Below are 12,865 nucleotides of genomic sequence, written 5' to 3' on the forward strand. Positions count from 1 at the left end.
ACGTTGTATTTTAAATTTTAAAAATGACTATAAATTACTAAAACTGTTAAAATCTCACATTAAAAACTTGAGTTTAATATTTTAAATTTTTGTTATAAAACAACTACAAATGATCATAAAACCATATGAGTATGAAGTATCATTTAATAGATATTTTGATTAAAAATATACATATTTTTTTAATATCATTTAAATTAAACTGTATACCATATAACATAGTTAAAAAAATTAATTTCAAATTTTGCATTGAACTAGTATTGAGAACTTGATATTTTTAATTTCAAATTTTTTATTGAATTTTATAAATTATTATAAAATACTAAAATTATTAAATTGTTACATTGAATTTTTTGTGATCAATTATTTAGTAATTTTGTTATATCAAAGATACAAATGATCATAAAACCATGTGAGTAGGAATTAAATGTAATAAATCAATATTAAAAATATACTACACCTCCATGTTAATGTTATATACAATATAAAATAAATAAAAATGATTTTTTACATGAAATTATTATAAATAATATTGTTTTGATTTATGTAATTACTCCAATTTAATTATATACGTAATAGTTACAGTTTTTTTAATTATTTAATATATATTTATTATTTTATTATTTCATAATATATAAATAAATGCAAAATAAGTAACAGTATGTGAAAATTGTATAAATATATAATATTCATTCCGCGCAACCCTATATAATAGGTCACATTTATAGTAAAATGTGCTTTGGCTTAAAAATTGTTGCATATCCAAAATCAATATGAACCATCATCATTTTCGTTTAAAAAAATTTCACAATAAAAATATAAGGTTGGGCAAAAAATCTCATCCAAAAAACTGAACCAAGGCCGATCCAAATAATAGTACTGAACTTTAACCAAAATTGGTTAGATATCCGAATGGGTTCAAAATTTTGGTATCTAGAGAACCGGAACTGAAAACCAAAATATTTTAGGTATCCGAATATATCTGAACAAGATTTATATACTTAAATATATTTAATATTTTTAAATTTAATATCTAAAAGAATATACAAAATATATAAGACGTTTTTAAGTTACTTGTAAATATATACAAAATAGTTATAAGTACTTGTTTAAAATAGCTAAACGATACTTATAATACCTAAAATACTTAGAATATCTATTGATTTCCTATCCAAATATTTAAGTTAAACCAATTCTTATGGTAAGTTTAAATATTTTGGCATACATTATTCAAAATTATATGTTATATATTATTTTTATTTTTAGATTTTGAAAAATTTAAAGTATATATGAACTTTAATTTTTGAAAACAAAAAAATAGGTTATCCGAACTCAAATCCGAACCGAACTCACAAAGATCTGAACCGAACCAAACCCTCAAGGATCCGAATCGAACCAAACCCTCAAGGATCCGAATCGAACTAAATCTTCAAAGACCCGAATCGAACCAAATGGTACTCGAATATCCACGTCTAATCAAATGTAAAAAAATTTATTGATAACAAAATGTATATTGTTATAATATTTATGTACAATATATTTTTTTTTAAAATATATATTTTTAAAAGAATTCTCCCCTCACAGGGCGCAGGTTATCATCTAGTTTTAAGTATTTGAACTCCCAAAATTTATTTAAAGAAACAATAATGAGATTTTGTTATATAAACTGGGAAATCAAAGAGATTCAAAAATTGCATTAATTAATATAAACTCAAAAAGTTCAAGCAAATAATTAATTAATGCTTTTTTATAATTTAATGTTTTGAGAAATTGATATTTCAAGAGATTAAGAAAAAATATTTCATTATTTTAAACAATAAAGAGAACCACTATAAACAAAAGAAAAAAAAAATGTAATTTTAATTTATGTAACACGATGGAAATGGACAATCAATGTTCTAAAACATATAATTACAGGTTTTTTACGATTATAATTTTACTATTTAAAGAAATTTCAAAATATTAAATTGGGAATATGTATTATTTCTCGTAAGTTAATCAATATAATTTCAAAACTAATCATATTATGCCAAAGATAACTATATTTTATGATGGTGATGCAAGATAAAAATCTGATATGTTATAATATCACTAGTGGTTAGATTTATCATAAAATTTGTCTGGTGTACCTTAAAAACTGATAGAAATGTTTTATTGAATGCGCAGTTGAATCCCAATTATATTTAGTCAACCGAAAGGATACATAAGAAATTTTGGCTCTGGTACTCAGATATATATATATACTAGATTAAGAACTGCGCCTTACGCGGAAAGAACATTACATATATAAATTATTTTATGTATTATATGTTTTAACATATTATAAAATAATAAATATATATTAAATAATTAAAAGTAAGTAATTATTACATATATTATTAAATTGGTGCGAAAATATAATTCAATTTTATTAATCCAAACAATGTTTTTTTATTTGATAGGATATATAACTAAATTTAAATGATATTCACATTCATAGTATATTTTTAATATTAATGTCTATTAAATGATACTTTCTACTCATATGGCTTTTTGATCATTTGTATCTTTTATACAAAAAAAATAAATTATTCATAACAAAATTTCATTGATTAATAGTTTTAGTAATTTATAATTTAAAAAAAAATAAGTTGTCAATTTTTGTTCTAAGTTTTTATCAAAAAATATTGTTCAAAGTAAATTTTTAAATTAAAATTGTTCAAAGTAAATTTTTAAAAAATGAGTTGTCAATTTTTGTTCAAAACTTTTATAAAAAAATTTGTTCAAAGTAAATTTTGAAACTAAAATATTTATGTATTTTATATGGTATATAATTAATTAAATTAGACTTTTTACTTATATAATTTTGTAATCATTTGTATTTTGTCATAAAAAAAATTAAAACATAGATCACAAAATTTGAATGTGAGACTTTTAACAGTTTTAGTAATTTATAGTCGTTTTTAAAAATTCAAAATATAACATATACAAAAAAATCTAATTTTTTTTATTACATGGTTAATGTTGTTGTTAAATTTATTTTAATAGCTTTGAATTCTCTACCATAATTATTATCCTTTGTTTAATTTTCTTACCATAGTAATGCAATATCCTTAGACGACCTTCTACCATAAATAAAAGTAATAAATTATCTGAAAAGTTTGACTAAAATTTTATGAGTCTATTTAAATATTTACCATACATGATAATACTAATAATTAGTGAATATCTGCAGTTTCGGCTAAGTTTTTGTTAATTGTTTGAGAATATTTATTAGGTTTACAAAGAAATATTTTGAATAATTTTTGGCTTTCAATTAAATACTTATTTTAATTCATTGCAATTTTTTTAAAAAAAAATATGTATGCATTATTAAAGAACACTAAATAACAAAGTTGGTATTTTCAAAATAAAATGGTTCCATTTTAAATTAAAAGATTACTTTCCATCTATTATGAAAGTTCATTTGTATATTTTCTTCGATCAAAGTCTATTTTTGTATGTAACACATAAAAAATTATAAATCGAAAGTCGGGTATTAATTTAATACCGTATGATTAACCTGATTTGAATCAAACGGTATTTGGTTACTCCCAGAATATACAGAAATGAACTTATGTCATAATGCAACAGATATTTACTGTTTCTCCGATACCTTTTAAGTAGATAACAATGTTCACTTCTCTGAAGAAAAATTTGATGTTCCAATATCTTCAGAGAGTTCTTTAAATCGGCTTCAAGGAAACAAAATATTGTGAATTCAAATAGTTGGTCATGGATAAACGATAAAGAATTTTGAAATTGGGATTATCTAGTAACTAGTTACGAAGATCAAGCCGCTAATATCGAACTGATATGTAATATTAAAAAATAACAACCTTATTCTTATTATTATTTATAGATAAATAAGCACATATTTATAACTGTTGCTTTTTTATTTCTAATTATTTATAACTCCTTTAAATTGCCACACCTCTGTGTAAATAATGCAATTTGGGTTCACACAAAATATGATAAAATGATATATTAAAATTACCAAAACCAAATTAGTTTATTTCTTTGTTTTAGTAAAATATTTTAGAAAATCTATTATGTAACCATATAAAATAAAATTGGGAAAATTTTATAAAAGATACAACCATGGTTGATGGTCAAAAGCCAAATGACCTCAAAAACTCTAGTTATCCGCACTAAGCAAATAAATTAGGTACGTACTTTTTGTAAATCTAAAATTTTGGAAAACAAACTGAAACCAGATAGAGATTTTAACTGAACATGACTTGTTGACATTTATGGCTGAAGATGGAAAAAACACAAAACCAAAGCGAGAAGTTTGATATTATGATTATGACCTTCCTCTTAGTTTAGATTAATCACATGTCTTCAACCTAGAAGCTATGATACCACTTTGTAACATTTTAGCCTCGTGTTATTGAACGAAGCCTTTATCCATCAACTATTACTTGTATTGTAAGTAACTGAACGCAAGCAACTTTAACAATTTCAGGGCCTCTAACTAGTATGTCTCGTGGGAGACAATTACTCTTAAATTCCACTAGATCAATAAAATTTACAAGAACAAATAACTTATAGAACTACGATGGTTTAGATTATCAAGAGAATATATTAGTAAAAGACCTCTGAACTAGAACAAGATCATGCTCAAATATGTTCTATATGTTTTGTCATATATTAACGCGTCTCCTTTCTCCTATACAAATTCAAAACCTGATCTCTGTTGCTGATCACAAACTGTGTTGAGCACTTGACCTAGGGCATACCATATATACATCATCGAGTAATTAGAACTCGTCGTCTAGACCCATTATTATCTAGTGTATCATGGAGGCCCAACTGCTTTAACGAAAGGGCTGGAGCCAAATCCACACAACCCAAATCAGTTTTAAAATAACAAAACCAACAATCATCAACTAAACATCGAATTCGAACCAAAGGTAGATTTGTGCAATCAAAACTGAATAAATAAAAATTATCTTTTTAACGAAAAAAACATCTGAACATACCAAACCCTTTAACAAAATGAAAACATCTGAACATACCAAAATTAATTTTGTAGAAATGAGTAATCGCTATTTTTGTTTGGAACACTTTTTATTGGGGGGGGGAAAACACAAATATGTGTGTACAACTCATATTCTAGATTTTCCCCCAATAGAATGCAAAACCAAATCTAACAAAATAGAATTTGTTACGGGATAAAGCCTAATCGACCAAAATTTCAAACCGAGAACGAACCAAAGACGTAGACCAATTTAATTGAAAACCGGTTTAGGCTAGCTGATAAATAAAGAAAAAAGGGTTTCGATATCTTCTTCTGAATCTTTCTCGCCGCTTCTCTTTAAACCAAAACAAAAAGATGGAAGAAGTTATAGCAGAGCCGCCTCCGACTATCTCTCCGGCGATTGTGGATTACGACGAGCAGATTGAAGACGATGACGACGACTCCGATCTTTCTATCTCGTCAGACTCCGACATAGGTGAAGCTCTAGACTGGCTCGACGGCAAAGACGACGACGAGCTCATCGGTGGCGGCTTCTCTCTGCACGCTCGTCGTCCCAACGCCCACGGCGGAAATGGAGCTAGGCCTAACTCGGGCGCTCTTCAGCCTCTTTCTAACAAGGCTCAGAAGCTTTCCAGCCATGTCCGCGCGTCCCCGTTGGAGGCGTGGGAAGGTAGAGTTGAAGTCGGGATGTCGAACTCCGTGACGACTGCGATACGTGGGAGTCTCAGAGACACGGAGATCGGGAGGAGCAGGAACACTGATAAAGCAGACAGGGCGACGGTTGAACAGGTGAAAATTTTTCTTAGTTTTAGAAAAAACACAATCTTGTCGGAATGTGCTGATGTTGTAAAAAAAAAAAATCTTGTCTGAATGTGCTGATGTTGTTTGTTTTGTTTTGACCAGGCGCTTGATCCGAGGACACGTATGGTGTTGTTTAGGATGCTTAATCGTGGTGTGTTTAATGATGTTAATGGATGTATTTCCACAGGCAAAGAAGTATGTCACTCATTTTCGATAATTATTATTGAAGTAGCACCACCAACGTGTATAGATAGATTCGTTTGTTAACAGCGCTCTCTTTTATAGGCTAATGTTTATCATGCTACAAAATCTGATGGTGCGGAACTTGCAATTAAAGTGTACAAGACATCAGTTCTGGTCTTCAAGTGAGTTTAATACATGTTCTTTAATCATTTCTTATCAAAAGTAATCGCTACCATATTGTTATTGACCCTTTGAAACGCTGTTTTCAACTTTTGATGATTCTAGGGATCGAGATCGATATGTACAAGGAGATTACCGTTTCAGACATGGCTACTGTAAGCATAATCCCCGGAAGATGGTCAAGACTTGGGCTGAGAAAGAACACAGAAATCTTAAGAGGTAAAAAAAACCTACATACAGTTCGTCATCGATGTGTAGTGAAATTAGAATAAGGAATTTTGGTAGTACACTTAGTACATATGAAACATGATAACTGTAGATTAAAACATATCTTGTTTTCCAAACATAATCCTTAGATGGTATACATATTTCATTGGCAGGCTTCAGGCAGCAGGAATTAGATGTCCAGTTCCCATACTTCTACGACTTCATGTTCTAGTCATGGAGTTTATTGGTACGCTCTGATGCATTACCTGTTGTTTTTATCTCTTAAGTCAAGAATTGTCTTCTTTTTCACTCTGATTTCATGTATGATTTCACTTGTTTCAAACAGAGAAATGATGAACTAAGATTTTTTTTATTTTATTATATAAATTTTCAGGAAGAGATGGCTGGGCTGCACCTCGTCTCAAGGATGCTGCACTATCACTAGACAAGTTACGCGAGTCTTATCTAGAGGTATGCGAGTGTCTTAATATCTTTATGGGTCTCATTGCTATCATAACGGGGTTTTGCTGACATCTTTTCGTTTTGATTTTTTTTTTTTTTGTGTACAGTTGATAATCCAAATGAGAACATTGTATCAGAAGTGCAAACTGGTTCATGGAGATCTCAGTGAGTATAACATTCTTTATTTCGAGGTGAGTTTTGAGTTGATTTGTTCGTAAAGGACCTCTTTTGGGTTTACATGAACTCACTTATTGATGTTATCTTGATCTTTTCTCAGGGGCACCTTTATATAATTGATGTTTCACAGTCTGTGGACCTGGACCATCCTCTTGCCCTCACTTTTCTACGGGAAGATTGTGACCACGTTTCAGTAAGTGCTTGACGATTTTAACAATACTTGATTTGACTGGATAATGGTATCTCATGCATGTTTTATTTCGACATTTCACGTGCAGGATTTTTTCAAGAAACATGGTGTTGCTGTAATGACCATAAGGGAGCTATTTGACTTCATAGTGGACCCAACGATTTCAGACGAGAATGTTGATAGCTATTTGGAAGAGGTATGTAACGATTAACCAGTGGGAGCTCCACGTTTAAGCTAAACTAATGAAGTGTGTAATATTTGTCAGGTCCAACGCAAAGTGATAGAGCGAGGAGAGCTATCCGTAGAGGATGAGATCGCGGATTCAGTATTCATGAAGGTAAGTGAAGTATATATCTAGTCATTAGAAATAATGTCTGAAAGATTATTTCAATCTTAATTGTTTTGGTTGTTATGGTGATCAGTCATACATACCGAAGTCTCTGGACGCTGTGAAGAACCCGGAAGCCGATGTGGAGAAGATAACAAGCGGGCAGGACACAGGAGACATGTTGTACCAAACAATAACGGGGCTTAAGGATGCTCTTCCTAAAGTAGATGAGCAGCTAGTAAAGGTTGATGTTGAAGATAAAAAAGAGGACGAAGAAGGAGGTGAAAAAGAAGAAGAAGAAAGTGAAAACGATGAAGAGGAAGACGAAAGTGAGAGTGAAGAAGAGTTGGGTCCTGAAGACAAGAAAGCAGCAAGGAAAGAGCACAAGAAGAAAGTGAAAGAAGAGAAGAGAGAGGCTAGGAAGAACAAGACACCCAAATCTGTCAAGAAGAGAAAGAAGAAAATCTCTAAACCCCACAAGACCCGTTAGCTATTTATTTATGTTCCAGATGGACTCTGTTTACTTGTCCTTTTGTTATTTATAATTATTTATGAGTTTTTTTCTTATCATCTAATAGAGTTGTGAGAGGATTTGTGTTAAATTCTTGAATATTGAGTATAAACATGGGATCGTTTTCTCTTGTCTTACACGTGATTCACAATACCCTTATTACCAAACTGTAGTAGAATCAAATACATGATATGAAGGTATTCAAATTAAACACCTAATTGTTTAGGACATTAAAACAAAGCCTAATAACTCGGTAATAAGAGGACCGTAGGTTTCTTTTAGACAGAAAAACTTTGGAACAGCTGGAAGAGTAACTTCGACCAATGAGACACAAAAGCTAACCAAACTGAAAAATAGTAACACTTGAAAAACATTAAAAAGACAGTAATGTAGAATCAACACATGATAAGCACCTAGCTCCTATACTAGTAATGTAAATAATTGAAAAAAATCAAAGGAATTTCAAAAAAGTACTTCAACTTTGATAAGATAGATAGATATATATATATATAAAGTGTATACGTCGGATTGGACCGCAGATCATTGAAGGAAAAAACGGGAAGAAGAAATCATGTGGAAGAAATTTAGGCAAAGTCACATTCATAAATTTGCCTAAACAGTTACTAAACAATTCTTTTCTTTTATATAATTTTTGGATCAAATTTTCACTTTCACATTATTTTCTGAATCTAATGAATATTTAAAATTTTAATAAGCTCAAAATGTTGTTGTTCAACACTCGCTACTAAATTTTATTCATTTATCTTCCTCAGATTTTAGTTAGTCCAAAGTATCCATACAAATTTAGCAAAGCTCTGTTTCTTTGTCCACGAATGCTTTCTAACTTCTCTGTTAAAGCCTTAATCTTCATATTTACGATTATGGTCTCTCTATTTTTCTTCGATAACGGTTTTTGGCATGTACACCCACACAAACCCCAAAGAAACGGATCGAACTCACAGATTTTAGGATGTGAGCATATACCCCAAACCATTAGACTGCAAGGTCTTGCCCTTGTCATCTCTCTCTTGATTAGCTCTAGCTTCTTTCTATTATCCAAAATGACTTTTATATCTCCTTCACGTCCTTTTTCCAAAACCTGTAACAATTTTGGATGTGATCATCATTTTCGTTGAAATGTTACTCTACGCACTGTTGTTTGGAGACTATTTATAATGGTAATATTGATAAGTACAACAATAGATTAAAAATGGTGTTAGATTTTATGAAATTAAAACCGAACTAAACCGTTACCGGATAACATAAAAGAAGTTAAAACTGATGAATTATAGCGGATTAATGCTACACTTACTTGAATCTGTTTTTTTTATCTCATTTCTAGACAACGATGAATTCCGGTCAACTTCTCTAAGCTCAACCTATGAGAAAGTTAAATCAAAATAAGTTTTTGCAAAGAGAAAAAAAATAAGATGAACAGTATAATAGTCAACAAAATTTTCGTACTTGTTCATCAAGCGCCTTGAACGGATAACCATATTCTTTATGTGTTTTCGGATTAAACATCTTGAGAAGATATCTCTCAGCAACCATGTGATGCACCTCATGCAACATCCGATGATTTAGGTTCTGCCAATATATATCAGCATAACATATTCGGTCAAACTTTTTGAAAATTAAAAGTAAAAAAAAAAAAAAAATTCTTTAAAATGTACCTTCTTGTTATCAATATCTGCACCATGAGCAACAAATATATATTCAAGTTTGATCTTCAAACAAGCCAATGTATTTTGGTAGAACGATATCCAATTCTCGTAGAAGCCTAATGCATATTTCAATTGTTTTTTTAGGGTTGAGATATTGCTCTCAGGATCAAGCTGTTAACCATTAAACACAGACATAAAAATGTTTGGCACTGTTAGAACTTAGATCGTGATACTATTTTCAACATATCTATAAAGACATTTCCCTCTTTTCTCCAAAGTATAATTACCTCTTTTTCAATTTCATCTACTATCTTTTCTGCCATTTCCCGTACTTTTGATTTCTCATATCGGTAGTGATTTGTAGCAGGATCATCAAGCTTGAGACGTTTCATTCGTCCATCTTTCTTGGATTTTGGAACCTCCATAGTACAAAATGTAAATGAAATAGTATATATCTTTCAACCGGATCAAAACAGTGAAGATTATTTGATAAGTACTAAGTTTCTTTGCTTTCTACATAAAAAGAAGACGACCTTGTCTTGGTACTTGCATAGCACGCCTATGAACTTGACTTGACCAGTTGTTTAATCGTGGCCAGCTTTTATTTTTAAGTAATAAAATTTCTTATGCTACTCTGTCGTATCCTGTTAAACAAAAATTTGCTTGCGGAGAAAGACAAAGTAGACTGTCAACAACAATATTATTTTTACGTACTATTTGATCCTAATTGATCTATAATTTTCAGTTATATACGTACTAGTTTAGTTTTTTTTTTTTTTTTTTGGCTCAACTTCAACTTTGTATTAACCAATTCGTGGTAACGAGATTACAACCTCATAAGATTTTCACCCCACATACAATATCGGGATCTAGTATCACCTATGAACACTTAGAAGGATCCTACGCTACTCGAGTCAATCCGATATTGCATTTTTCACCACAACGAGAATGAGAACATCCCACTACTCGGAATGAACCATCTCTTAGACCATTAAATTCTACCACTAAATCCTACCACTAAAAACAGACTACAAGACATATCCTTTGCCAGCAGATCCAATAATGAGAATTCTAAAGGATTAGCACACAGTGAATGGATCTAATGAATAAGCTTGGCCATTGCTTCATCACCCGAAAGGCGCTTTTCTCACTATTGAGAGAGGACTTTCATTAGGGCTCTTAGCAACTGGATTAGTGGTCAGAAGAATCAGTCCGACCAGTTACTGCATCGCCACACTGGCGCATCAACCTCTCCATGTATCTGAGAGCTTCAGGACAGCGGTTTCATAGCTGGAAAAGCGGGTTGAGGCCATGGCTTCATTAACGATCAGACCTGAACCTGTGAAGCAGAAGAAGAGGCCCAACTACCAGATAAACAATAATCGGTACTGCGCATATTGTGCCTCTAACCGTGATCACCAATGGCCCTTCGAAGTCTCCCGCATACCACTCGGAAAAGCAGAAGGTCTGTCACGACTCGCCTCCGAGAACCAGAGGAACGACTTCTCCTAACCAGACGCCTTCACGCCGATGTCGCAACTCTGCTTGAACAAAGAAGAAGCACCTCCCTTCCTTTTTCCGACCAAACCATAGACGATTCTTAACGGTCTCCAGAAGTTACGGTACACACATCACAAGAGAAAGTACGGTGAACACATGTCCTTCGTACGAGCTTTGGTGTGCCTCCACAGGGGAACTCTGGAGTTTCCTTGAACGGGAGGAGACATAGAGCATCTCACGTGCCGAGATAAACTCCTAACATCACCACACACTCCTTTCTTGCAAATCTGAACCTCAAGCCGGCAAGGTGAGACCAGCCTCCAGATCCGCAGTCAAAGTGTCAAGCAATAACAGTCACGTGCCACCGCCTCTTCACTGGGAGCCGACGAGACCAAAGTAATACGGCTCGAACCAAACTCCGACAGCAGAACCCTAAAAGCCGACCCAACCAGTGACCACCTCTTCGCTCATATCGCTGACGCTCCAGATCCACCTTCGATTTGACCAGATTTTGCTCCGCCGCGGTCAGAACAGCCACCGGGAACGTCAGAGTTCACCAGAGACGTCAAGCATATCGCTGAGGAATAGGGGGTACCGGTAGGGCAAAAAGAAAAGGAGAGAGGGAGTTGGAGGAGAAGCCTCCGACGCAGCTAGAGACTCGGACGCCGGGGGTGGAGCCGCTGCGCTAGGGTTTCTTCAAGGAGGCGGAGGGTTTCGAGAGAGAGAGAGCGTATTGGCTGCTTTTTTACGTACTAGTTTAGTTTAAGATACGCACCTTGGGATGCACTGTGTATAACTATATATATATATATATATATATATATATATTATTTTTATGTACTATTACCTATTTTATATTCTTTTACATATTATAAAATAAAAACTAAGTAATAAATATACATTGAATAATTGAATTGAATAATTGAGAAACTAAAAACTATTACCTATATAATTTAATTGATGTGAACATATAAATTAAAGCAAACACTCTTTTTTTATTTATAAGAAAATTATAGTAAATAAATCCACAATTACTTTTATCTATTTTGTGTGGCATATAAATAAATTTAAAAAATTTAGCATATATGTAAGGGCGATTCTCTCAAATAGCTATTTTTAAGTTTTTGTCATAAAAATAGCCCTCAAAAAAGAAAATGATTTTTTTAATATAGATATCTATTAAATGATTTTTTAGTCATATAGTTTTTGTACTGTTTTCTAACAATTATTTTAAATCATTGATAACAAAATTTTCAATGTGAGATTTGTAATTGTTTTAATAATTTATAATCATGCTCAAATTTCGAAATACAAATATAATGTCCACAATACTTATTTAATTTAAATTTTGAAATTAAAATATTTATGGGTCTTGTATGGTATATAATTTATTTATATGGTATATAGTTTATTAATATAAATATACATATATGTATGTATGTATGAATATGAATATCTATTAAATGAGACTTTTACTCATATGATATTGATCAATTACATCTTGTTATAATAAATTTTAAATCATTGATCAAAAAATTTCAATGTGAAATTTTTAATACTTTTAGTAATTTATAATTGTTCTTTAAAATTCAAATAAACATTCTTATGATATGGTCAATGACATTGTTTAGTTTATTATTAAAATATAATAAAAAGCCCACAA

At 31.3% G+C, this 12,865-nt stretch overlaps 1 protein-coding gene across 1 annotated transcript; it reads left to right on the plus strand.

The window, feature by feature from the left end:
- The first annotated feature begins 5,299 nt into the window (after nucleotides 1-5,299).
- On the plus strand, nucleotides 5,300-8,175 carry LOC111209983 (serine/threonine-protein kinase RIO1-like). Its single transcript, XM_048756428.1, has 11 exons — nucleotides 5,300-5,788; nucleotides 5,903-5,995; nucleotides 6,086-6,165; nucleotides 6,269-6,382; nucleotides 6,544-6,617; nucleotides 6,765-6,841; nucleotides 6,940-7,023; nucleotides 7,110-7,202; nucleotides 7,288-7,395; nucleotides 7,465-7,536; nucleotides 7,622-8,175. The coding sequence occupies exons 1-11, from the start codon at nucleotides 5,354-5,356 to the stop codon at nucleotides 8,015-8,017; spliced, it is 1,626 nt and encodes a 541-aa protein (XP_048612385.1). The 5' UTR covers nucleotides 5,300-5,353; the 3' UTR covers nucleotides 8,018-8,175.
- Nucleotides 8,176-12,865: the final 4,690 nt, after the last annotated feature.

Source organism: Brassica napus, chromosome C4 (genome assembly GCF_020379485.1).
Source record: "Brassica napus cultivar Da-Ae chromosome C4, Da-Ae, whole genome shotgun sequence".
In the NCBI taxonomy this organism is placed as follows: Eukaryota; Viridiplantae; Streptophyta; class Magnoliopsida; order Brassicales; family Brassicaceae; genus Brassica; species Brassica napus.